The sequence below is a fragment of the Sus scrofa genome, chromosome 1 (assembly GCF_000003025.6).
Source record: "Sus scrofa isolate TJ Tabasco breed Duroc chromosome 1, Sscrofa11.1, whole genome shotgun sequence".
NCBI lineage: Eukaryota > Metazoa > Chordata > Mammalia > Artiodactyla > Suidae > Sus > Sus scrofa.
In genome coordinates this window covers 29,686,434-29,714,280 of record NC_010443.5, presented here as the reverse complement: position 1 = coordinate 29,714,280, position 27,847 = coordinate 29,686,434, and the positions used below count along the sequence as shown (strand labels likewise).

General features: G+C 40.7%; 1 protein-coding gene across 2 annotated transcripts in view; it reads right to left on the bottom strand.

The window, feature by feature from the left end:
- SGK1 (serum/glucocorticoid regulated kinase 1) overlaps nt 1-27,847 on the bottom strand; it is a 127,834-nt gene that overhangs the window by 39,339 nt on the left and 60,648 nt on the right. Inside the window, exon 1 of one of the 2 annotated variants that reach the window (XM_005652668.3) lies at nt 26,650-26,670. The exons of the other annotated variant lie outside the window; for it this stretch is intronic. Coding sequence (XP_005652725.2) covers nt 26,650-26,655 — 6 coding nt within the window. The 5' untranslated portion in view covers nt 26,656-26,670. Of the gene's footprint in view, nt 1-26,649; nt 26,671-27,847 lie in introns of those variants that run through there. 2 annotated transcript variants of the gene reach the window in all.

Below are 27,847 nucleotides of genomic sequence, written 5' to 3'. Positions count from 1 at the left end.
CATCCCAGGAGTCCAGAATGTTGAGTTAATTTTTTACAGAGGTTCCCAGATGTGCTGGAAGACACATTCACAGCAGATCTGGCCAGCATTTTTTTTTTTCCAGCTCATTTGACCTTTCTTTGTATCTGATATGAAACATATGTTAAAAACAATACCTGACAATTATGAAATGCATTTTTTGCATAAGCAAAACCACCATGAATACATCTTTTACAAAGTTTTGAATGGCAGAGATGGAAGGTTTCCATTGCGAAACTGTGTTCGTGTTTAGCCAAGTTAATCATCCATCTTGACAATGATTCTTTATCCAACATCTCTTTGGTATTCAGTGGGTAGGTCATTAGGCCCATGGAGAAATAAGTGGGAGACTGTCCAGGGAATGAAAAACATCTATATAACATGTGCAGAAGTAGATAGTTTTACCAAATACTAAATTTCAGCTTTAAGAGGTGCAGGTTCTGATCCCAGCCAGATCACTTGCAATCTTAACTTCTGGGAAGTAAGCAGAATAACAATGTGAGTCTGTGAGTGTTCCAAGAAGATCCTGCATGAGTTGTTTCCCTTTGCAGGTATTTTCCATACGCAACTTTACATGTGCCTTTTCTTTCTCTGTATTTTCTTTTCCATTAATTTTGCAGTAGGCTTTAGGGCATCCTTACGTGAACTGAGTTTGTGTTTTATCATTCCTTATAGAGGTCCTATAACATTTAAGAAATATAGCGGTGGATCCAGAGTTTGGCTAAGAATAAGACAGACATTCCAAATATTCAAAGGCAAGAGACGGCTACTGAGAAAGGAAGAGTAGGAATGGTACAATCCTTAGCAGTCTTATGAAAGGAAGTAAAGACCAGTGCAATCCAGTATCGATGTTTTCCTCAACTTAGAAAAGCGAGCATTTCAAGTCACACTATATTTCAGTATAATAATTGGTAATAATATATTTTTTTGTCTTTTGTCTTTTCAGGGCTGAAGCTGCAGCATGCGGAGGTTCCCAGGCTAGGGGTCAAATTGGAGCTATAGCTGCCAGCTTACATCACAGCCATAGCAACACAGGATCCAAGCTGTGTCTGCAATCTATGCCACAGCTCATGGCAATGCTGGATCCTTAACCCAGTTTTCGAGGCCAGGGATCAAACCCACATTCTTATGGATACTAGTTGGTTTCTTTAACTACCGAGCCACAACGGAAACTCCCTGCTAATGCTGTTTTTAAGGAGTGTTGACAATGGGCCAGACACATTAAGGATCTCATTTCTTAATCCTCAGAGCAACCCCTGGGTACTCTTTCTGACTCCTTTTTGGGGAGAAAGGAACTATGGACAAGTTAACCTTTAAAATCTTATCCAGATAGGTGACAGCAGCAAAATGGCAGAGTAGGCACCTCCACGTGCCTATACCCTGACCAAAACATCAAAAAGCAAGCAAAAATTGTCAGAACTAAATGTGTTAAAAATTTGGAAAACATCCTACTGTTCAGCACAGGGAACTATATTCAATATCCTATGATAGAACATCATGGAAGATAATACAAGGAAAAATATGAGTGGGTCACTTTGCTGTTTGCTGTACAGTGGAAATTGATACAACATTGTAAATCAACTATAGCTTAATTAAAAAAAAGACCAGGAGTTCCAGCTGTGGCTCAGTGGTTAATGAATCCAATTAGAAACCATGAGGTTTCGGGTTCGATCCCTGGCCTTGCTCAGTGGGTTAAGGATCTGGCGTTGCTGTGAGCTGTGGTGTAGGTTGCAGATGCGGTCTGATCCCGCGTTGCTGTGGCTCTGGCGTAGGCTGGTGGCTACAGCTCCGATTAGACCTCCGGCCTAGGAACCTCCATATGCCACAGGAGCAGCCCTAGAAAAGGCAAAAAAGACAAAAAACAAAAAACAAACAAACAAACAAAAACCTCCAGAAAGTAGTCAAAGGTTTACAGCAACCAAGCAAAGGCAAAATAAAAAAGGGGAGGGGAGAGTTCCCATTGTGGCTCAGTGGGTTATGAACCTGACTAGTATTTGTGAGGATGCAGGTTCAATCCTTGGCCTTGCTCAGGGGGTTAAAGGATCTGGCATTGTCATGAGCCTGTGGCTGTGGCATAGGCTAGCAGCTGCAGCTCCAATTCAACCCCTTGCCAGGGAACATCAATATGCCATGGATGCGACCCTAAAAAAACAAAACCAAAAACAAACAAACAAAAAAAAATGGGGGCGGGAGTGGGGAGAGGGCAACCTAAAAATTGTAGGAAAACTTTGTAATGTTTTTAGTTGTCTGTATCCCACCCCCTTCCCAGCTTGGTGATAATCTTGGAGAGTCAACTCTCACTCTCCCCACAGCATTCTTTTTAGTCTCTGGTCCCAGAGTGTATGTCTGGAGGCTACCTAAGGCCTGAAACAAGGGGATCAGCAAAGCAGCGGGCATTGCTGAGAAACCTTGTAAGGAGATAAATAAGCTGTGGCCTTCTAGGGCAAAAGATTATGCTTAAACCCAAGGAGGAAACACACACTGTTCTATGTGCTTCGCGTTAACTCTCACTTTATGCTCACAACATCCTCCCATATGAGAAAGGTATTATTACCCTTATACCCATTTTAAACTGGGGTCCCTTGGAAAAGGCAAATGCAGCTAGCAAGCCCAGGCTTGTAATCACTACATCACATTGCGTCCAAACACATTCATACTTGAAGTCAAATGACTTAGATTATAACTATTATATATGAGTATATTAATAAAATCTTATTTGAAAATTTTGAAATTTATTCTTTTGAACATTAGGGCTTCTATTTGCCTTTTAAAACTATTTGAAATGGAGTATGTTCCTCCTTTTTTTTTTTCCTTTTTAGGGCTGCACCTACAGCATGTGGAAGTTCCTAGGCTAGGGGTCAAATTGGAACTGCAATTGCTGGCCTATGCCACAGTCACAGCAATGCCAGATCTAAGCTGCATCTGCAACCTATGCCACAGCTTGCAGTAATGCCAGATGCTTAACCCATTGAGCAAGGCTAGGAATTGAAGGCCAGGGATTGCATCCTCATGGATATTAATCAGGTTCTTAATCTGCTGAGCTACAACAGGAACTCCAGAAATGAAATACATTCTTGATAGTATCAGTGTTCACTTTGCTCCCAGGTGGTATAAAATATATTAATGTTACAATCATTAGTTTATTGTAGGAAAATAAAGATGATTAAATAGGATACCTTTTCACAAAGTAATAGCAAAAAGTTAATCAAGGACAATTCTCCATTTCCAGGAATTTTAAATAAAAAAGGAGAAGAGGGAGGAAGAAAAAAAAACAAAACCAAACCAAACACACACAAAAGGCACAAAAATGTATACTTCCCGAATAAAACAAAGTTTTTCTATTGCTTATTATTTATAATTTAGATATTCCTAGGTTATAAGCTCCATAGAAAACGGACTGTGGGAGTTCCCATTGTGGCGCAGTGGTTAACGAATCCGACCAGGAACCATGAGATTGTGGGTTCGATCCCAGGCCTTGCTCAGTGGGTTAAGCATCTGGCATGTGAGCTGTGAGCTGTGGTGTGGGTCGCAGACGCGGCTTGGATCTGGCATTGCTGTGGCTCTGGTATATGTCAGAGGCTACAGCTCAGATCGGACCCCTAGCCTGGGAACTCCATATGCCGCGGCAGCGGCCCAAGAAATGGCAAAAAGACCAAAAAAAAAAAAAAAGAAAACGGGCTGTGTTCTGACTTATCCACCAATTTTCAGTGCCTTAGCTTAGAGGTATACTAGCGTCAACCTTGACTATCAATAGATACTTGATATATAAATAAATGATAAACCATGGCTTTATTTTTATACATATCTCACTATTCAGTTCTGCTCAAAACAGAAGCATGTCCTAAGCCAACAAATACAGGTGATTGGTTGGGTTACTTCATTTTTATGTATACCAAGTTCTCCCACAGAGATTTCCAAATACTGTTTACAAAGATAATGAGAATTCATGTCTTCCACCTGCTGTGGTTGGTTGCTACAAATTACTGGGGCTACAGAAGAGAGATATTAGGGATTGATTTATGGCAAAGCTTTGTCTTACATATTCAGTGCTTGTTAGTTACTTCCCTTGATACCTAAAGCACCCCTTCTCTTTCCACTGAGTATTTTAATCTGACAAGAGTAAACCTGTAGCATTCAAGTGCATAAGGGAAAATAAATCTGAACAACCTATTACATCAACATCCGCTAAGGGCACTCCATCCTATTGCATTTACTCCATAACCACGAAAGTGCCAGTTCCATTGATGTTGGTCATATATGCTTAGTTTTTTGGTTTTTTTTTTTTTTTGCTTTTTCTGGGGCCGCTTCTGCGGCATATGGAGGTTCCCAGGCTAGGGGACTAATCCAAGCTGTAGCCACTGGCCTGTGCCAGAGCCACAGCAACGCAGGATCCGAGACACATCTGCGACCTACACCACAGCTCACGGCAATGCTGGATCTTTAACCCACTGAGCGAGGCCAGGGATCGAACCCCCAACCTCCTGGTTCCTAGTCGGATTCATTAATCACTGCGCCACGACGGGAACTCCTATGCTTAGTTTTGTTAAAGGAGGTTGAAAAATATCTTTTCTGAACATTCCTGGATGTGACCATTTTTAAATGAAATTATTAGGAGAAAATGTTATTCCTGATTATCTGTCCCCAGTCCTACATCCCTAATTACCTCCAACAATTTCTCATGGGGTCTTCCAAAAAATGATCATGCACAAATACAAATATATGTCTGCGACGATTTCCTTGTGTGTGTGTGCACGCGCTTGTGTATACGTGCATGCTAACACCTTCATCTCTGAACTTTGCTCTCTGGTGAGAAAAACAAGAATGAGGCCTCAGGGTCAGAAATGGGGAAATCAGGTAAAAAGGAAAGGAAAAGTCTTGCTAAGAATCTTTGTAACGTCTTTCTTGAACTCAACACTTCTTTTACCAATACTTTGTTCCCCAATGTAAGCCACTAAAAGCGTCTATAAGCAAGAAGGCATTTAGTTCAGGGCGTGAGTTTGATGTGATACTTAACAGGATCTGATCTTGCAATACAGCTGCTGAGTAAGGCTGGAGGAAAGCCGCTCAGAACACCACAGTTTATGTAACTCTCCTTGAGATGAGTGAGACGTTAGTCCTCGATGTTATGGAAAATCTGCCTCCAGGATTACTCAGGTAGATTGTAACTGAAGACCACGTAGTGTTTATCACACACTGCTCAAACAATTCAAATCACCTTTTGGAAACCTAAGTGGAAAATGCTTACCCATATATTTTCAATAACAAGTATGTGACCGTTCCCCATGTAGAAATACGAGGTTAGCAAAGATGGTATTTGGTTCGAAAGTTCATGTTTGAAAAGAATATTATATTTGTAAGAGTATACAGCACTAATTTGTTAACTGGTAATATTCGGCACTGGCAAGGGTTTAGGAAAACTGGTATTCTCATAGGCTGTTTATTATATCTTAATTTTTAAAACATTTTCTGAAAGCTATTATATTTTAAGTGCTTTAAGATCTTCAATACTTTTTTCCCATTTACTTCATTTTAGGTAATTTATCCTAAATACACAATCCATAAATCTATATGCACAAAGCCATCTTAACATTGATTGTTCATAATTACAAAACACTGGAAGCAACCTAACATTCAGTGGAGAAAGGATTGAATAAAGAAAGACACAACTGCAGAGTTCCCGTTGTGGCTCAGCAGTTGTGAGCCTACTGCTCACAACCCTACTAGTATCCATGAGGATGCAGGTTTGATCCCTGGCCTTGCTCAGTGGGTTGAGTATCTGGCGTTGCTGTGAGCTGTGGTGTAGGTCACAGCCACAGCTCAGAGCCTGCTTTTCTGGGGCTGTGGTGTAGGCCAGCTGCTGCAACTCTGATGGACTCCTAGCCTTGGAACTTCCAAATGCTGCAGGTGCGGCCCTAAAAAAGAAAAAAGAAGAGAAAGAACAGAAAGACATAGCCACTATTCTCATGGTGCCTCTCAAATGCTTTTGATGGTATGGAGAAATGTTACCCACATTATATTAAGTAAAAGAAATCACAATATAAAATCATATTTCAATGTGTATGAAAGGACAGATAAGTGAATGCATGAGGCAATGTTTGCTGTTTTACTGTAATAGGATTATGGATGCTTTTCTTTTGTTTCTTATTTCTTTGATTTTTAATGATATGTTATACTATCTTCATAATTTAAAAATGATCTAGCATCTATATCTATAAATCTATCTACCTTTCCACCTATCCATTTATCTATCTTAATGCAAACAGAATGATGTTGTCCATATCTAGGAAATGGAGTCTACAGATGAATGTCCTAATGATTAAAAAAGGCCTTGATATAAAGTGCCACTATAAAGGCAATATATGAACAAATGATACGTGTTTTGAGCTATAATCTCACCCTTCCTTCAACAGAGAATTATTAATGAATGTGGATACATGGGGGACAGCCCCTCCTCTAGTCTTCTCTTCTCGCGTGGTTTTCTCGAGATTCTCCGGACTTGTGCAAAGATAAGACTCTCCATGACTTGTTCATTTTCTGTCACTGGCAAAAGAGGCATAGGGAGTGTCAAGATTCCCTTGTGAAGATTTTCCTTTAAGTTCTACGGCCTCGGAGTTCCCGTCGTGGCTCAGTGGCTAAGGAACACGATTAGGAACCATGAGGTTGTGGGTTCGATCCCTGGCCTTGCTCAGTGGGTTAAGGATCTGGCGTTGCCGTGAGCTGTGGTGTAGGTCACAGACGCGGCTTGGATCCCATGTTGCTGTGGCTCTGGTGTAGACCAGTAGCTACAGTTCCGATTGGACCCCTAGCCTGGGAACCTCCGTATGCCGCAAGTGAAGCCTAAAAAGAAAGAAAAAAAAAAAAAAAAAAAAAGTCCTGTGGCCTTCATCATTATTTCCATTGATTCCTTTCCCCGCGGACCTGGTTCGCTCCCAACGTAAATGAAAACCCACATGTTGGGGCAGCACTTTATTGACCTTCCCAGAGACCCACACTGAATATTCCAGCCGAGACGACCATTTCTGAAGGCCCCAACCTTCAGAGGGACTGATGAAATTAGTGAGCTACAAACTGCATACTTGCATCTACTGTAATCATTTTCAGCTTGCCCTCCAAAAAAGGAAAACAATAAACCTGAGATTCAATATAATTCGTGCAGAAATAGCACAAAACATTCCCCAAAGGCTCTAAATGTGTTCATTATCACACTGATGCCAAACTAAATTGGCCTAGTTATTGTACTAGTATTATGCTGCTAGTTTCTGATTTTTTTTTTTTTTCTGGCTAGAAACTTGCTGGAAAAACATAGAACTGGAAAATTCATCCAAGATTAAATAGAAGAGAAATATTAGAAACAAAAATAAATAGAGAAACCATAAAGATATTTTAGCAGTAGCTATAATTTCTATGGATGTTTCTGGGAGAAATTTTATGCGAATTATCTGTGTTACATTAAAATGTACTCTGCATAGACACCCTTCCCTGAACTCAATCAGTTGCCTTAAAAACAAATCCAAATCTAGATTTTTAAAAATTGTTTTTTTAATAACAAGATATTCAAAAAGACCAATATAAAAATAAGTAAGAGTGCAATGAGAGTATGATGAGAAGGAACTGTCAGATGATCTCCACTTAATATTGGTCTGAAAGGCGAACTCCTGGAGTCCATGTCTGAAGGCTTGTTTGGAGAACTTGGAAATTATTTAGAAGACAGCCACGAAGATGGCAAAATGTTTCAACCAGCGGAAAATAAGACCAGTGAGGAGAGGGACATGAGACTGTTATTCATTTTCCTGAAGAGAAATCCAGATGGCTATTGAATACATTCTTTGAGAGTATAGAGAGCTTTTTACAAGGAGGTGGTGAGCTATTTGCATTATGTATAGAACAAGAGAAAATAAGGTTTGAAGTTTGAAGACTTTGGTTATACAGAATAAGACTCTTTCTTTCTTTTTTTCTTTTTTCTTTTCTTTTTTTTTTAAGGGCGGCACCCAAGGCATATGGAAGTTCCCAGGGTAGGGTCAAATCAGAGCTGTAGCTGCTGGCCTACACAGCCAGAGCAACGAGGGATCCGAGCCACATCTGAGACCTATACCTCAGCTCACGGTAATGAAGGATCCTTAACCTACTGAGCGAGGCCAGGGATCAAACAAACATCCTCATGGATACTAGTCAGGTTCTTAACCTGCTGAGCCACAATGGGAACTCCAGAATAAGACTATTTCAATGTTGAATTGAGATGCAGGTTGAGCTTGTGCAATCTTCTCTAGAGCCATGAAATAATATTCATTGTGTGGTATCTTCTTTTGTTGGCTCTTCCTAGAGATGAGAGATAGACTCATGTCTCTTCTAGGCCTAAGATGCAGGTCCCCCAGAGAATCTTCTTTTTTTTTTTTTTTTTCCTGTCTTTTTGCCATTTCTTGGGCTGCTCCTGCGGCATATGGAGGTTCCCAGGCTAGGGGTAGAATTGGAGCTGTAGCCGCCGGCCTACACCACAGCCACAGCAACATGGGATCCAAACCATGTCTGCAAACTATACCACAGCTCCCAGCAATGCTAGATCCTTAACCCACTGAGCAAGGCCAGGGATCGAACCCACAACCTCATGGTTCCTAGTTGGATTCGTTAAACACTGAGCCAAGACGGGAACTCTGAGAATCTTCTTAAAGTCAGGGAGTTAATGTACTCTGAAACCAAATTAGCTGAACATGGTAAATGAAAGGGGAGAAGGCAGCTAAGAAGAGGATGAAATGTAGCTGTAAACGCTTTTTTAGAAAAACCATAAGGAATCACTTAAAAGTAAATAAAATTCATTATTAAAAGATTTAGAGAAGGAAGGATGTAGGGAAAATAGCTAATTTAAATAAAGAACAAGATCAAGTGTTTCACCTAAATTCTGAACACAGTATTTCTTTCTTTCCTTTTTTTTGGCCACACCCGCAGCAAGTGGAAGATACTAGGCCAGGGATCGAACCCAACCATAACAATGACGATGCTGGAACTACCAAACTTTTTTTTTTTTTTTTGCTTTTCAGGGCTGCACTTGAGGCATATGGAAGGGTTCCCAGGCTAGGGGTTGAATCAGAGCTGTAGCTGCTGGCCTACATCACAGCCATAGCAACTCGGAGTCTGAACTGTGTCTGAGACCTACGCTGCAGCCCAGGGCAATGCTGGATCCTTAACCTACTGAGCTAGGCCAGGGATTGAAATCACATCCTCATGAATACTTTTCTGGTTCTTTACCACTGAGCCACAACAGGAATTCCTGAACTTGTCATTTCTAATCACTCATTTTCCAAACACAGTATTAAGAAACCTAACTTTAGGAGTTCCTCTCATGGCTCAGTGGACACAAACCTGATTAGCATTCATGAGGATGCAGGTTCAACCCTTGGCCTCGCTCAGTGGGTTAAAGATCCTATATTACTGTGAGCTGTGGTGTAGGTCGAAGACTTGGCTCAGATCCTGCATTGCTGTGTCTGTGGCATGGGCCAGCTGTAGCTCTGATTTGACCCTTACCCTGGAATCTCCATATGCCACAGGTGTGGCTCTAAAAGCCCACCCCCCCAAAAAAAATACAAAATAAAATAAATTTTAAAAAAAGAAACACAACTTTAAAATGCAGAAAGTTTAGGTCTGCCTTGACTTGGAGGCCAGATGCTCAGTGACAACAGAGGGCCACATGTATGTAAAGCTCCTTAGTTGGTATTATCTGATTAGTCCATTAGTTTCTGACTTTTCTGTGTGCATTGCAATACAGAGTGAAAGGGTTGTAGTACTGGCAGGTTTGTCCCAAAATAGATTATGAATCAGGTATGAAGGGGAGATTCCAGGAACTAGAATTGAAGAGTGAAGAAGTTGAAACAAATTTACCTATGACTCAGTTCCAACTCATTTTACATACTATTGGGTACTTTCTCTTCCTATAATAGTTTCTACGCTTCGTCCCCAGAGTTTGTTGTTTCTTTTCAATAGCACTAGATAAGTGATTTTTAAAAAAATCACTGAGAAATGACTATTTTGGGGTAGCTTGCCAACAACTCAAATATCTGAAATAGTCATAATCTAAATATTGAATGTTAAAGGTTGTTTAAGACAATTATACAAATTGCAGAATGGAATTTTTTTTTTTTTTTTGGCCTTTTTAGGGCTGCACCCGAAGCACATGGAGGTTCCCAGGCTAGGGGTCCAATTGGAGCTGTAGCTGCCGGCCTTTGCCAAAATCACTGCAATGCTGGATCCGAGCTGTGTCTGCCAGCTCCACCACAGCTCACGGCAACAATGGATCCTTAACCCACTGAGCAAGGCCAGAGATTGAACTGACATCCTCATGGATACTAGTCAGGTTCTTTAATCACTGAGCCATGATGGGAAGTCCTGGAATGGTCTACTACCTTTTGCCTTCAGTTTTTCCTTTCCAAAAATTTAGAGGATATTGACTCCCAAGTGCTAATGGGATTCAGGTAAAGGCTGCTGCTGCTATTTTCAGTTTCCCTACCTCCCACATTACAGTTGAACAACAAACACCCACAACAGGCATCTCCAGAGATGCTGTTATATTATTTATTTATTTATTTATTTATTTATTTTGCTATACTATTTATAAATAAAATCATTGTTGAGTGACTGCATTCCACTGGTGGAATTCATTTTCATTGGCCTTATTTTTTGTAAAATAAGCTCAATTCCAGTTATATACACACTTACTCGTTACAAAGTTTTTTGTTTTTTAATATTTTGTTTCCGACTAACTTTAGTTTTTTTTTTAATGTCCTATTGCATAGTCTGAATCTACTGAAACTGCTTGCCACCAAAATAGTTTCTTCTCTCAAGCAAAGGTATAATGAAGGGAGTAAATAAGTTACTTGTTTGCAATCCCAGAGAATCTAAGAGAATAAACTTGCCATTGAGAATAATATACTGTACATAATTCATGTAACTCACAAAATTTTGTACCTGTAAATGTGTGAGTAGAAATCTCCCTAATGCGAAGGCTCCCTCCGTTTATGTGACTTAATTATTCTTTATATAGAGTGTAATTGTTCTGGAATCCAGAAAAATTTAAAAGGATTTTCTGTATCTCTGGAAAAGGATTGCCTTCCAGCTGGAAGGATAATCTTTCTTCCATTCTCCCACCTTTTGCATAGAAAAGTAAATAACCAACTTCCTGCCTAAGCACACCTGGATTATTGCTCATGAGAGCAACAAATGGATTGATTCAAGAATTAGGAAAGTGATCATAAGGTCTTAGAGAATCATTGACTTTAGAAGTCAGAAGGATCTTGGAAAACTGGTTTAACTCCTTCGTAAATGACAAGAATTAGATATGAAAACTGCTTTTGAGATGCCTATTAGCTTCAGGAGTGAGGTAAGTTACTTTTCAGCCTTAATTACACCAACTGCTACATAAAAAAAGGGGGATTCTGGCAACTGCTTCCCACATGACAGAAATCCAGATCAGCCCTAAAATTGAAGAAGTAGGAACGAAAGTCAAATGAACGGACATAGAAACACTTTTAAAATTAGGACTGAAGATATCAGTTCTCTCACATGATTCCCAAAGTCAGTCAGTTTTTTTTTTTTAATTCCCTCAAAACTTTTATGCATCAAAAGATGATCCTGAGATACTAGCATGGAAATAATTAGTAGTTTTAATTAGTACAACTGGGAAATAAGGTAGACCAGCCTTAATAAGGGTCTTCAACATGGAGCACATTAAAGTAAATTTTTTTTCCTAATATCAAAGTACATCTTACTGACGAACATACAAAATGAGTTATTTTGCAAACTGGAAAGAGTATAATTGAATTCAGAACAAGTTCGATGTATTAAGAAAGGAGATGCCTTGGAACGCTGGGACCTGGGAATTAGATTGTCTAAGATACTCACGGATACATTTCTAGAACACACCAGCCATACAGCGGGGCTTTTTTTAGACTGCTTAAACTTTAGTTTATTTTAACGCTGCCCAATGCCTATTTTGAGGGTCATAATGGAAAGTAAAAACTATCCCATATACATTAGGAGCATATGCCAAACAACAGATCTGAATATAGTCTAAAAGCTGAACACATACTTGGCAAGAAGACAGCTGTGGTCACTTTACCCCAGCTCGACAGTAGCAAGCACATCTGGAATCCTAATGATCCCAGGAGCTTTGGGGCCTCTGGAGGACAGCCATCTGGTGCAAAGGAAATCTGGACCAAGTGTCCCACCCGACAGAAAGAGCCTCATTGTGCTGCTGTGAAAAGCAATGCACCCTCCTTCCCTCTGATAACACATGAGCTTTTCAACCAGCCAGTGAGCCAGAGAAATATACGTGCTCCGAATTGGATCTAAAACCGCAAGAGCGCGGCAGATAAGAAATAAGGAATAGAGCCGTGAAGTAAATCCCTTTTAAAAAGGACGTCAGCAGATTCTGTTAGCTTTATCTAATCTTTTAGTAGTTCCTTTTGATCATGTCAGTTTATGGGCTTCTTCAAGCCTCTGTTCTTTATATGTAAACTGAAAGGGTTGGGCTGTATGAATTTTATGGCCCCTTCTAATCTCAACATCCCATCAGTTTGTGATTTTACAGAATGGTTCTGGGCACAGAGAGAAAGGACTACTGTGGAAGAAGGAATGGCAGCAAACATGAAGCTGTTCTGACATAGCTTGTTGCCTGATGGCACCAGATCGCTGTGACAAAAGGTTACACGCACAAACGCCCTCTCAAATGATGGTACCCGTGTTTCACAATCCTGCCAGTGTCGCCTCTGCTCTAAACTGTCTACAAACCCTGCCCAGCTTGTGGGGTCCGCCCCACATTAAACACATGGTGGGAATCTCTGGTCGATGGAGAGAGGATGCTGCTTCAGAAGCAGGTGAAGAAGGGTCTTCACCATGCAGAAAAGCCTGGAGGGCATGGGAAGGAGAAGGGCATGGCCATGAAAGTGAGGAAGGAGATGGGGGCTGAGAGCCTTAGTCAAGAGGATACAGCAGAGTATACAAACTTGGAGAAGGAGAAGTTGAGGCTACTCCTAAAACCCAACAGACAAACATGCCTGTAAGTTGATGTGGAGTAGAAGGACAGAGGTAAGAGTTGGAAGAGCGACATTGTACGTTGGCTAAATATGGCTCTGAATCCTGGTTCCACCACTTCATATCCTGTATATCCTTGGACTTGTTACATAATGTTGTTCTCCTCATCAACAAAGTGAAAGTAATGACCCTTCTTGCTCATAGAGCATGTAATGAATAAATGAGATAACACGCCAGTGTTAAAGATCCTTATAGCTGCACAGTGGACATTCACAAAGCATGTATTAGCCATCATTACTTCCACCATTACTGTTATTAGCGGAATCATGAGTGTGAATAGTGTATTTGCCCAGAGTGATTGCTTGTGACAGAGTAGGGAAGAAAATCATTGCATCAGCCACCAAAGTGATGAAAGAATGGGGAAAAGTATCTTAGAGGTTAGGAGGTGATGACAGTAAAGGCTGTGGTTGAGTCAAGATGGTAAAATTCTCAGAGAGTGTCAGGCAAGCTCTTGGCCTGCAGGGAGAGAAGCCTGAAGAGACCATTTCTTCTGTGGGGTGCTGGGCAAACTGTCATTTTTAGTAAGAAGCCAAGTCTCAAGTAAGGCAGCACTTTCCTAAAGATATTTCTTTTCATTCTTTCTTTCTTTTTTTCTTTTTTTTGGCTGCGTCCCTAGCCTGTGGAAATTCCCAGGCCAGGGATCGAACCTGAGCCATAGCAGTGACCTGAGCCACAGTAGTGGCCATGCCAGATCCTTAACCCACTGTGCCACAAGGGAACTCCCTAAAGATATATATATATATATATATATATATATTTTTTTTTTTTTTTTTTTTTTTTCTTTTAAGGGCTGCACCCATGGCATATGGAAGTTCCCAGGCTTGGGGTCAAATTGGAGCTGCAGTTGTGGCCTATGCCACAGCCACAGCAATGTGGGATTTGAGCCCTGTCTGCAACCTACACCAAACCTCACAGCAATGCCAGATCCCTGACCCACTGAGCAAGGCCAGGGATCAAACCCGCAACCTCTGGATACTAGTCAGGGTCATTACCACTGAGCCACAATGGGAACGCCAAGGTATTTCTTTATAGGATGTTTTTGGTTCAAGGTATCTGGGTAAAGCTGAGGCTCTTCGCTGCAGGGAATTCACAGAGTATGTTGCCCAGATGGAGATGCTGAGAAATCTAACCTGGCTATTGTCAAACCGCAGTTGGCCGACAAAGCCTGTTTAATATAGGGCACGTATTGCCAACGTGCATAACCAAGTGAGAGGGCAGAGGGAGGGTTTTGAGGAAAAGTTGAGTCAAGGTAGTAACATTTACTGACTACAGTCCCAGAGGATGCTGTGTCCCAGGGAAAGCAAGGGGTTAATGGTGTCACCAAGTGAGATAAACAACAGACCAGAGATGAGTGGGATGAAAGTGTGACAGGGGTCGAGCGAGCTGGAGTGCCTGCTGTGATGCTGGGGCTCGGGCAGCCCTGAGCGGAGTCAGGATGGATGGCTGACCTAGATGTCTTTCCGACTCAATGTTGAAATGCAACTTTGAAATAAGGAATAAGAGTGACAGAGATAGGTGGTTTGGGCCAGTGGTAGAGCTATTTTGAACCAGTGACATGTATCCAATGTTGCTTTATACCTCTTCCAACATTTAGATTTTTTTTTATCTTCAAAACGGCCATCTGTCCTTGAGTATGAACTAGATTACAGAGTGACAGTTTGAATAGGTATTTCAACTAGGGATTTGAAAAGCAAAAGAACAAAAAAAGATTCTTAAAAAGATTCTCAAGTCTTCCAAATAAAAAATACTTAAACGTGTCATTATTGATATATTTCCCTGTTTGGTATTTGGCTTCTGGTATAGGAAATGTAGAATCAATAACAATGGATCACAGTATGAGAATGATAAAGAATACATGGCATCTTTTGGGTTGTGGGATGGAAATCCTGTGAAATTAGATTGTTATGATCATTATACAACTACAGAGGTGATAAATTCATTTGAGTAATAAAAAAAAAGCAAACTACTTCTTCAAAAAAAAGATACATGGCATCTTTAGTATACTAATGATTAAGTTTTATTTCTGAATCGTCTGAATGGAGGCACATTAAAAGTAAATTACAAAAGTGTCATTGGGGAAATTCATTATAGCCAAGTTATGGCCTTGTTATTTTTCATTCTATGTACAGTAATGAAAGTATTACCATTGAAGAAATTAAATTGCTTGTGGTTTTCTAATCTATATTATTCATTAACCCTGCACAAAGAAATCCTTTGGCTTATTCGCAGAAAGCATAAGATGCTGCTCATCAATATGTAGATAATTATTATTTATGTTGAAAAACACTGTTGTCTTTTTTTCTTCATGGGTGAAAAAAAATTGTTTTGGTGAGATTAAAGTTTAAAATAATAAAATTGAGTGAGAAAACTAAACAACAATAAAAAAAAAAACCTCTAGGAGTTGTAGTTTTACTTATGTTTTAGGCCCTAGTAGTTTAGTCTTCCAGGCAGACTCATATCTCCTAGAATTAAAGATAAAGACATACCCGCTTGAGATGATCTTGAGATTATACAGAGAATCTGAACTTCCAGAGGGAGCTGCAATTTTTTTCTTTTTTTTTTTTTTTTTTTTTGGTCTTTTTAGGGCCGCACTCACGGCGTATGGAAGTTCCAGGCTAGAGGTCAAATTACAGCTGCAGCTGCTGGCCTACACCACAGCCACAGCCACACAGGATCTGAACCATGTCTGCAGCCTACACCACAGTTCACAGCAGTGCTGGATCCTTAACCCACTAAGGGAGGCCAGGGATCGAATCCGCATCCTCATGGATACTAGTTGGATGTGTTTCTGCTGCGCCACAATGGGAACTCCCTGCAATTTTTTTCAACAAGAAAAAAATGTCAGTGGAATTATTTTTCGGAGAGAACATTCCAGGACAGAGTGTGGATTGAGCAAATCGTCTATGTTTTTGTCCATGGTACGTATTTAGGGGAGATCTAACCTTAAGAGTTGGGGGTGGGAATACTAAAAGATTTGCAACAGAGAAAGGCAAAATCGAAGATCTTTCCTCCAGTTTTCCCACTGGTTTTGTTCAAGAGATTTGGAAATGAGACTAGAAATAGGTGGCCAAAATCCCTTGAGCAGTAAAAGCTCACTTGTTTTACTAAAGTTACACTGATGCAAGCTCATTCAATAAGGTACTTGCTTTGCAACCTCCACTTCCTCTTTCAATTCTCTTTTTGCCAAACAAAGACACAAGACACAGGCTTGTGATTAATATGTGTAGTACATCCTACGGACACACAGTATGAGGTGAAGAGAAGTAGGAGATGGAGCACATGACACATGATTCAGAATCACCATGGGCTTCTCACGGTGTGGACCTGTTTGGTTTCTTTTAGGCTTGGGGAACTTGGGAGGGGTTGGGGATGGAAGCAGAGAGACATATAGTCATTGTCTATATATTCTCTCCTTGAAACTGTACAGCAACCCTGTTCAGTTTGTGCTAGTGTCCATTTTATAGATGGAGACACTTGGTTACAGTTGGTAAGTGTGAGTGCTGGGCTCTGAACTGAGTTCCAACGCCAAAAACCATGCTTGATATCTACATGGGCCAGCAATCATTTCTTTTTCATCGGTCCCTATCAAGTAGTATGCCCAGAGATGTGATGGGCTGACCAGAGTGCTCAGGGGGTCTTGTTCTTCCTGTCCCTTCTCTACCCCAGCCTTTCAACACCCACCCTCAGTCCCTATGCCCCAGCCTCCACAATATAGTCACGACAGGGAAAATCGTTAACTGTTTCGAGAAGATTTTTGTATGGTAGAGTTGATGGAGGGGAAGGAAGTAGTATGTTCCAGAGCAGAGGGGAAAATCCCTCTTTTGATCAGACATCCTGTGTGGCTACTGAGAAGCCTGGATTTCCCCACAGTGAGGTTAGGGTGACATGCTGCTGTTGGTCATGTGACCTCAATTCAAAGTCACATCTGCTGTGGCCTTTTGTAAAATTTACCTATCTATGGCCCACACAAAGCCACAAACACGGAACCTGAAAATGGCATTCACCCCTGAGAGGCTCCATAAAAAGAAATAGCACTTTTTTTTTTTTTTTAAATTAATTAAGTGTATGCCACCAGGAGGAAATGACCCCGACTAGCTTAAATTTGCACATCCTCCCAGTACTGAAAGGTTAATTTCGGTGGCCGAGGTTAATAATACCACGGTTATTTGTATTTGCATCCGAATATAACTTGACTGATTGAGAAAACAGGTGCTGGATGGATGCACCATCCACGGGACTCATGAGTCATGTCGATGATTTACAAGCTGTCCTTCCCGTGAAAATGAAAGCCAGGGCCAACTTTATGTCATCGAATTTATGCCATTCACTGAAATTATAGATAATTCCAGCCTGTGCCTTCGTGAAACAGTCTATGCCATTTCTGCTTCAAACATCTTTTGTACTTGGTATTTCTGACTTGTCTAAATAAATATTATCATCCTTAGTAACCATTACCAATCCATTATGTGACTTCGTGAACATACATACAGCTTTTAGACTTAATCCATGAAATAAAGCCGTATGGCTCCTCCTCGCATCTTTGATAAATATCAAGTTCTCACAGCTGTTATGATTTCAATTATGAAGAAAATTGGAACTTTCACATTCTTCAGTGGTTACAAATCACCGAGGGGGGGAAAAAAACATTTCTTCAAACTCTGTTATTTTCTTCTCCTTGTGTGTATGGCAAACCATTGATCTGATTCGTGTAACCGATTAGAACATTGTGCTGAAAGACCAAGGCCCCTTGTTTAAGCCCAGAGAAGGTCAGTCAGATTAACCCTCGAAGTCTACTGAAAATTTGTCCTACTCGTCTTCCCCGAGATGAGGCAAGAGGGTATGAACGGATCTGTACAAATCCAGTCTTTAATGCTAGGAACCACACGCAACGTGGGTACAAGGTCAGTGGTGTCATCTCCCATGCAAAGACTGATGACGCCCATGCAGAGGCATTTTACAAACGTCTACTCTCCTTGGCCTTTGACAGCTTTTTGCTTACTCATGTACAATCAATCCCAAACAGAGAGACCTCCTTGACTGATCCACGTAGGCGCTGCCTCTGCAAGACGCAGCAAGAGTCCTCAAGTCAAACCCAAAATGGCGCAAAGCCTGTGACCACCCGTATCTCTTCTCTTTCTCCCGGTTCCCCTCTCCCCCAGGGACCCTCCTCTTGGAAATGCCTTCGTTCTCCCACATCTTAATTTTACCTTTTCACTTCCGTCACTATTAAACAAGGACAAGCTTGGCAAAGGACCAAGTTTGTTTACAGTTTCCGATTCCTTTTTTTTATCCCCCCCCCACCGCCATTTTACTAGGGAGGGAAGTTTTAGTAATTTGGTTAATGTTACCCCTTTCCAAATCTGGAGTCTGTGTTTTTCTTTGCAAAACAAGAATCCAGCTTATTGTATTAAGTCTCAAGCATATTTATTCGCAACAGGGTCAGAGCCATAAACCTTAATCCAAAGCCATAAATCTTCAGTGGAAGAATTTCTGGAATTTGACTCTCTCTTTCCATTCTTTATGCCGAATGATAACACTGTTGTGATGGAAACATTTCAATAGATCTTTGTTTCCTGAGGATACTTATAAATTATTTTAAATGCCTTGTGAAAAGCCTTAAGGATCTGAACCCTTTGTAGCCCAGTTCAGCTTCACTTTTCTTGCTCCAAATTTACAAAGTCACTTCAGTTCTCCAGGCCTTTGGTTATTTGTCTCATCTGCCTGAGTTTCTCTTCCCCACCTTTCCTTGCCTCACCAACTTACTCATCCTTCACTTTTTTTTTTTGAAGTATAGCTGATCTACAATTTGTGTTAGCTTCAGGTGTACAGAAAAGTGATTCTGTTTATATGTATGCATTCTTTTTCAGATTCTTCTCCATTATAGGTTATGATAAGGTATTGAATACAGTTCCTTGTGCTGTACAATAGGTCTTTGGTATTGTTTTTGTTTTGGGCCTCAACCATGGCAGGTTGTGGTGCCAGGACAGAACTTGTTTCACAGCAGCGACCCGAGCCATTGCAGTGACAATGCAGGATCCTTAACCCACTAGGCCACCAGGAAACTCCTGTTTATTTTAAATATAGTAGTGTATATCTGTTAATCACAAATTCCTAATTTAGCCCTCCCCCTACCCTTTCCTTTTTGGTAGCCATAAGTATAAGTTTGTTTTCTATGTCTGTGAGTCTATTTTTGTTTTGTAAATAAGTTCATTTGTGTCTTTTTTTTTTTAGCTTTCACATATAAGTGATGTCATATATTTGTCTTTCTCTGTCTGATTTCACTTAGTATGATAGGTCCATCCATGTTGCTGTAAATGGCATTATTTCATTCTTTTTATAGCTGAATAATATTCTGTTGCATATATAATTCATTGCTACAGCTCCGATTCGACCCCTAGCCTGGGAATCTCCATATGCAGAACAGCCCAAGAAATGGCAAAAAAAAAAAAAAAAAAAAAAGCCAAAAAGAAAAAAAAATAATAAATGTGAGTTAAGAGAACAAAGCAAAGCTGTGTTGTGGGCTGGGAGAGGATTCCACATTCTGGTGTCCCTCGGGGCATTTTGCATAGGTGGTTACTACCTGAAAGGTCTGCCTTCATGCTGATATCAGATTGTTTTAAAAATAATTCAGTGCTGCTGATACTGCCGTGCTCAACCAAGAAGAGAACTGTAATGGTCTCTCTTGTAATTTCTCTCTTTTCTTTTCTTCTCTTTTCTTGGGCATGACCAAATTGATGTATTTAGTATTTTCTAATCTACACAGGTTTATAACCCCTGCTCTTGTGTTGAGAGCCACCTGTCAGCTCCTTATCGAACCCAGCTAGAGGTGCTGAATTCTTGCATTTTCCCTCAAGGAAGAAATTTAGGTGACTCTTTCAAGGAAAGGCCATTTTAAAATCAGCTCAGAAGTGGAATTCCCTTGTGGTGTGGTTGGCTAAGGATCTGGAGTGGTCACGGCAGCAGCTTGGGTCACTTCTGTGGCACAGGTTTGATTCCTGGCCTGGGAACTTCCACATGCCATGGGCATAGCCCCCCCCCAAAAAAAAAAATCAGCTCAGAAGTAAAACCACCTACCAGCACAAAAGTGAATTGAGTATAGAGTTGTATATTTATAGTTATCAAGGCTGATGGACATTGGAAAAGTACACTAAAATTATAGATAGCAAGCTATAATGTTTGGCTTGACCTCAAAGGGATTTTTAACGTTCTTATACCAAAGTCTGTTACCCAAGGTCGATAAGAAAAGTTTAATCTTCCTATGGAGTACAGCTGAGTCACTTACATAATATCGGTGTACTCCTAGGCTGTGATGATTCTCTAAAAAGATGAAGTCATCCACTTTGAGCTTTGCTAGAATCTTGCCTAGAAATAGATTGACTTATTTATTAGCTCACAAAGACAAGCGAAAATAGAAGGACTTATTTATCATGAACACCATGGGCAAATGTGTGTCTTGGCACATTTAGGTGTTTATCCAAGTCTCTCTGTGTAAGCAGAATGAACGAGAAGCAATTTCTTTGTGTGAATAGGAAATATCAAGGCGATATTAATCATTTTTCCTTCCTTTTGCTTTAGAAGGTTTATAAGAGTCTTCTTAGGGCCCTAAAGGTAAAGTTTACAGTGAAGTTATGCTGTTTTAAGAAGTTATCATTAGGAGTTTCCATGTGGCTCAGTGGGTTAAGGACTCCATATAGCCTCTGTGAGGATGCAGGTTTGATCCCTGGCCTTGTTCAGTAGGTTAAGGATCTTGTGTTGTCATAGGGTGCAACAAAAATCCAAGACGAAAATGTGGCTCAGATCCAGTGTTGCTGTGCCTGTGGCGTTGGCCTTAGTTGCAGCTCCAATTTGATCCCTACCCGGGGAACTTCCATATGCTGCAAATATGGATATAAAAAGAAAAAACAAAACAAAACAAAATAAGTTATTAAATATTTCTCAAAATGCTTCACATTTTTGTTTAACTTTGTGTGTGTGTGTGTGTGTGTGATTTTAGGGCTGAACCTGGGGGATATAGATGATCCCAGGCTAGGGGTCAAATTGGAGCTGCAGCTACCAGCCTATGCCACAGCCACAGCAATGCCAGATCTGAGCCAGGTCTGTGTCCTACACCACAGCACTCTGCAATGCCAGATCTTTTAACCCACTGAGTGAGGCCAGCGATCAAACCTGCATCCTCATGGATACTAGTCAGATTCTTAACCCACTGAGCCATAGCAGGAAGGCTTCCCTCTCCCCACTCCCCACTTTTGGCTGTTCCCAGTGACATATGGAAGTTCCCAGACTAGGGATCGAATCAGAGCCACAGTTTCGACCTATGCCACAGTTGTGGCAACGCCCAGTCCTTAACACTGTATGCCATAGCAGGAACTCCTAACTTGTTTTTTACAGAGTAGTTTACACCACAGGGATGCTGCTCGATAGGTTAAATTCTATCTTTTCCATAAGCAATCCAAGGGGGAAAATATAGTTGTAAACGTTGAGGGAAAAAAAGAGAAATAATGACAAAAAAATTAAGTAGCATACATTAAACTTTGCTTTACCCCTTAAATTCTGTTCTTGCTGGTAGATTTTTAGTAGTTTGTAAAAAGGGTTCTTTTAAAAATTTTAAAGTCTCAAAACTACTAAGAAAGGATATTATTATAGTGGAAAATAGCCATATGGTTTCTGGGAAAGACTATACTAAAAGCAATAAGTTTAATTAGAAGCAGGATAGATTTGGTTACATACACGAGCCAACAAAATATGCTCCAATCCAAGGGTAAGTGTAACCACTGGCTGAAGATTTCCAGAAGAGGACAGGGAATAACTTTCCGGGAATATTTTATGTCCTCAAGAGCCTGGATGGATTCCCTTATCCCTTTCCAGGCTCCCTCCTGGGAATCAGGCATACTGGTGGGATGTAACTCCTAAGAGAGCTTAGGTAATCAAAATGAAGTGAGCTATGAATGCAGGCATAAACTTGTTTTATTCCAAAGTCTGACTCTCAAATTTAATTCTTGTGACTTGAATCACGTGCTTAAATACAGCAGAAGCGGGCGCCAGGTTGTGGATAAAGCAATCCTTTGGTCAGCGCCTAGAAGGGAAAGCTGGTGACCTGGAAGCCACGCTGCCGCCTCCTGTGCCCCGATCCTGGCAGAGTTACTCTCTGATTCTCAGCCCTCACCTCTGGAAGAGAAGCTCAGCACTGAGATGGGTGGAGGTGGCCTCCTGGCTCTAAGAGCGCTGGAAACATGGGCTGGAAACACAGAAATATGCCTGGGCGAGGAGGAGCCAGCATCCTGGTTATCAAGCTGTCTGGCCAGATGCAAAAGTGCACGTGGCAGACAGAAAGCCATAATCACTCAGGACCTGGCATCCCCTCACACGTAATCCTTCCCTTGGCAACAGGCCCTTGCTCTCTACCTTTTTGGGTGGGAGAAAGTATGCTTATTTTAGCTTGAAGCTAATAGTTCAAAAAGCAGACCAGCTGCATTTTTTGTGGCTATAATAACCAAGATGAGTTCTCATTGTGGCTCAGCGGGTTAAGAACCTGGCTAGTATCCATGAGGATGAGGGTTCGATCTCTGGCCTCACTCAGTGTGTTAAAGGGTCTGGCATTGCTGCAAGCTGTGACACAGGTCGCTTATGAGGCTTGGATCTGGCATTGCTGTGGCTGTGGCATAGGCCAGCAGCTGCAGCACCAGTTTGACCCCTAGCCTGGGTACTTCCATGTGCCATGGATATGCCCCTAAAAAGACAAAAACAAACAAACAAAAACCCCCAAGACTTAGGTTGGGAAAAAAATCTGCCACAGATTCACACAAACAAAGTCAAGGAGTTTCCTGGTGGCTTAGTGGTTAAGGATCTGCCATTGTCTACACACAAGAAAAAGTTGAAAGAAAATGTGAACCTACCTAGAAATAATTCCATTTAAATTGACAAAAATAAATGGAAAATTACAAGAGACAATGAGGAAATGATAGAACAGTACAGTTCCCATAAAGAACTATAAGTAATAAATTAAAAAAGAAACATTCCTTAATTTTTTTGGAATTCATATCATAGAATTCATATCAAAGAAATTCATATCATATCACTAAAGTATCATTTCACTAAATGAACAAAAATGAAAACATGCCACTAACTTCAAGGGATAAAGGGCTAGTGGAGTAAGGTTTATTCATATAATGCTTGTGACATTCTTATTGATTTGACTCCTTCTAAATTGGTCTTGAAAGTATTTTGACAAGAACCATAATTATTTTTAAACTACTCCATTACTGGGAATGTATACTAAAGTTCAACTCATTCTAAGGTTATTCAAATGGAGGAGGAAAATTGTTCGCAGTCTTAAATTGAGAAAAAAAAATAAAACGAAAGGGCTAAAAATAGGTCTATGGTTACATTAAATGATATCAATTTGATGCAATGTTGACCATAATAATTCATAAATTTATGTTACAACATACAAAATGTTTCCAAAAAGGCAGCTTCACTGTCATATATATACACTATGACAAAAATCATGGACAAATATCAGAACACGGGGAAAAACTAAAAGGGAACACACACAAAAATAAAAACAGTTGGCAGGTAAAGAAAATGGAATTATTTTAAGTCTCAATAATGCTGTTATGATAAATCTTGCACAATTTTTGAAAATCATGGGGAAAAGTCAGTAAGGAGATAGATTTGTAATAAAGGCATATAAACTCTAAAAATGGAAATTTCACCTAACCAGTAGCTCTCAGCAAGAGCTACAAGATAACAAAGCAATCTTTCCTGATTCTTAGCCAAATAGAAACGCTTGAATTGTAAGGTAGTTAGGACACTTTTTTTTTTTTTTTTTCTTTTTTAGGGCCACATTCATGACATATGGAGGTTCCCAGGCCAGGGGTTGAATCAGAGCTGTAGCTGCCAGCCTGCACCACAGACACAGCAATGCCAGATCCAAGCCGCCTGAGTGACCTACGCGTAGCTTGTGGCAATGCTGGATCCTTGATTTACTGAATGAGGCCAGGAAGTGAACCTACATCCTCATAAGTACTAGTCGGGTTTTTAATCTGCTGAGCCACAACGGGAATTCCTTTGTTCTAAATAACTGTAGAACAAAGGAAAAAATATTGAAATTTTTCAAGAGAAACAAGTCGAGTTTCCTCTATTTTATATACCCTTGCCTAAAATACATTTTTTTTTTTTTTTTTTTTTTTTGGTCTTTTTGCCTTTTCTAGGGCTGCTTCCCACGGCACATGGAGGTTCCCAGGCCAGGGGTCCAATCGGAACTGTAGCCACCAGCCTACACCAGAGCCACAGCAATGCGGGATCCGAGCCGCGTCTGCAACCTACACCACAGCTCATGGCAACACCGGATCCTTAACCCACCGGATCCTTATCCTCAAACCTGCAACCTCATGGTTCCTAGTCGGATTTGTTAACCACTGAGCCATGATGGGAACTCCTACTTTTTTTTTTTTAATGCTGCCTTCTCAGGAAAATATTTCCAAGTTCTTTTAGGGATACAACTATTTTTTCCCAATTCTACCTCAATCTTAGGATAACAATAATCAGACAAATATTGGCAATAGTGATTAAGGGGATGTTCATTCTCCTAAGTGGGCCACTAAATAAGTCATTTTTAATGTTTCCCAACACGTATTTTCCAGGTAGTATTCTTTGTGGCTGTTGTCATTACTACTGCTATAATTAGGAAAGCTTGTAGTTGCGATGAGTGTTTTACTTAAGACTAATTTACTTGCTTTATTACCTTTAAGTGTATTTGCCAACTAATAATATTTCAAATGCTGTTTATAGGGCTGTTTTTTTTTTTGTTAAGTTTCCACAAGTGCTTTCTCATTTGATCCCCATCCTCTCATCGGCTGGAAGAGGTAGGTGGTGCTGTTTTATTCTTCTGGGTTTGGGTCAGCCTGCAAAGATCAAATCTGGTGGATGGTCATGTGACCTGCCAGTGGCAGAGCTGGATGTGGAACCCAGGTTTTTCTGGTTCTGGAGAGAATGTCATCCACTCTGTCGCATTCTAAGTATACTAAGCAAAAGAAAAGGGCATTTTCTTGTCCCTCCATTAGTGCTCCAATCTTTTATGTGATCAGTGCCTTCTCAAAGATTACATGGCTTCAGATTTGGAGCAGAAGAAGGACGACTGTGGCTGATAAGCTTAGACGTCACCAGGCATCCCCCAGAGACCGTGAAACATCATGCCAAGAACTGAAAACTGGGAAGGGGGGGAGGGCAATTTGAAGCACTATTATTTTATTCCCTATAAGCCTTTCCCCAAACCCATTTTGTACTATGTATTGAAGGAAACCAGAAATCTATAAAGCTGTCTGGATGACTTAAGTCTGTCTTTTGTAGCCTTTTCTTAAGAAAGCCCAGAAAAACTCAAGACAAGGTGAAAGTCAATATGGAAACTATTGTTCAGCTGACCATTTTCCTAGCAAGCTTCCTGGGCTTCCGAGGAACAGCTCAAGAATTCTGAGATGAAATAGAAAGCTACCTTTGTGCTCTTCCTTGAGCAGCGGGAGCCTAACTGATGGAGGGAAGGCATCTGAAACGCTGAACAAGCCCTCCCAGAACTGTGTCAAGTCGGCTTCATTAAAAGTGTCTTCTCTTATTGTCTGTGGTGATTTGCCGAGGAGGAGGAAGAGGCAGTGACCTTACATTTAATCATGTCACAGGCTCAATGTTAATTCTTGGGTTACGAATGTAGTTAATTTCTTCAAGTTGGTGGCGCTTTCCAGGGGACTGACTCCACCAGGTCTGAAAATCAGCACGTGGTGCCCTGGCTTCAGTTGTTGGTCGCTGACTAAGCACCTTTCGAGCTGTCTTCAGCTGAAAGACAGAGGAGGCTGAAGAAACCCTCATGCAGCCAAATCTATCCCATGTGAGAGGGCAAAGTTAATGAGACTCAGGCAGCGTGCAGAGCCTCTGGAACGTACTTGATTTATAGCCAGCAGGGACTGCAGAGCTTTCGAAGTCTCTCCTTTCCATGTCAAAAAAAAAGAAAAAAGAAAAAAAAATTGCATGCACAAAATTTCAATTTTAGCTAATAAAGGCAAAGAGGGAAATAAAAAGGCGCTTTAATTTTTAGCAGGGAGGAGAGGAAAATGAACGTGCTAGATTAAAAACTGCGGGAAGCTTAGAGAATGAGTGGACATGCATATAAACAAACACACACCAGGCAGGGCAGAATGATTGACAGGCAGTAGGATAAGGAGGGCTCTGTGGGAGCACAAATACTGTTGTGTTTCCATTTCCCTCCAGGTGCCTTTCTTTGTAGTGCAGTGATGGGATATGGTCTCGTGCTGTGAAACCGTCTTTGTGAAGATGCTTGACTTTCAACCAATACCACTGAGCCATAACTTTGCTTTTTTGGATTGTTGCTGTCGTTGTTGGTTTTTTGTTTTTAATTTTATCTACGCAATGTCACTTTCTACAGTAAGTTTCCTGGTGGGCGTGGTATTTTCACCAAACCCAAGGTATTTTTTCCCAGGCCCAATATGAATATGGTCTTGAAAAATTCAACTAATATAGACAAAGCTGAAGTCCTTGACTACTCACCCCCATCTCATCATCTCTCCACTGGAATCCCTGGAAAACTGTAATCACCATTTCAGTTTGATATATATACTTCCTGATCTTTTCATTTGCATTTACGCAGACACACACGTACACTCATAAGATACATACACAGGCACAGACATGAGAAGAGAAAGACATGAAAAGAGAAATACCAAGTTTAAAAAAAATTATAATGATGTTATATACATATTCATCTTCCATTTGCTTTTCTAACTTTAAATACCTTGAGTTAAATCAGCACACACAGCGCCCCCTGCCCCCTTTTTTGGCCATGACCATGGCATATGGAAGTTCCCAGGCCAGGGATTGAACCCATGCTACAGCAGTGACAACACCAGATCCTTAACCCACTAGGCTATCAGGGAACTCCAGAGCTCTTTCTTTTTTTTTTCCCCTGCCCTTGCAGCATATCAAAGTTTTCGGGCCAGGGATTGTATCTAAACCACAGCTGTGACCTACGCCAAAGCTGTAGCAACACTGGATCCATAACCTGCTGCCTCACAATGGGAACTTGAGCTCATTCTTTTCAACTGCTGCAGAGTATTCCATAGCATGATTAATCCATAGTTAATAATTCCTTACCAGTTTATAATTTTGTTATCCACTAATGTTTCCATTTTTTAAAAACCATCTCCATACTGCATTGGATATCATTGTGCCTGTCCCCACTATCAACACAAGCAAGTATGTTTCTAGGTAAAGACAGAGATTTGCTAAGTTAAAAGGCATGAGATTAAAAAAAAATTTTTTAAGGCCACACCTGTGGCATATGGAAGTTCCCAGGATAGGGGCTGAATCAGAGTTGTGGCTGTGAGCCTACGTCAGATCCTTAACCCACTGAGCAAGGCCAGGGATTGAACCTGCTTCCTCACGGACACTACATCAGGTTCTTAACCTGCTGAGCCACAATGAGAACTCTTTAAAATTTTTAGTAGAGGAGTATTGCCAAAAAATCCTTCTGTTTTGGCCTGTACTTTTACCTATATGACATTATCAATCTTTTCAATCTTTGACAATCAGATGGATTAAAAACAAATGGAATTTTGCTGTTTCAATTTGCATTTCCCTGGTGGTACTGTAAGTACTTAAAATAGCTTTTACTTATTTTTTTTTAAATTTCCTCTTTAAGCCCAGAGTTATAGAAAGAGTGCTTGTGAAGTCCAGGTGGGTGGATTGG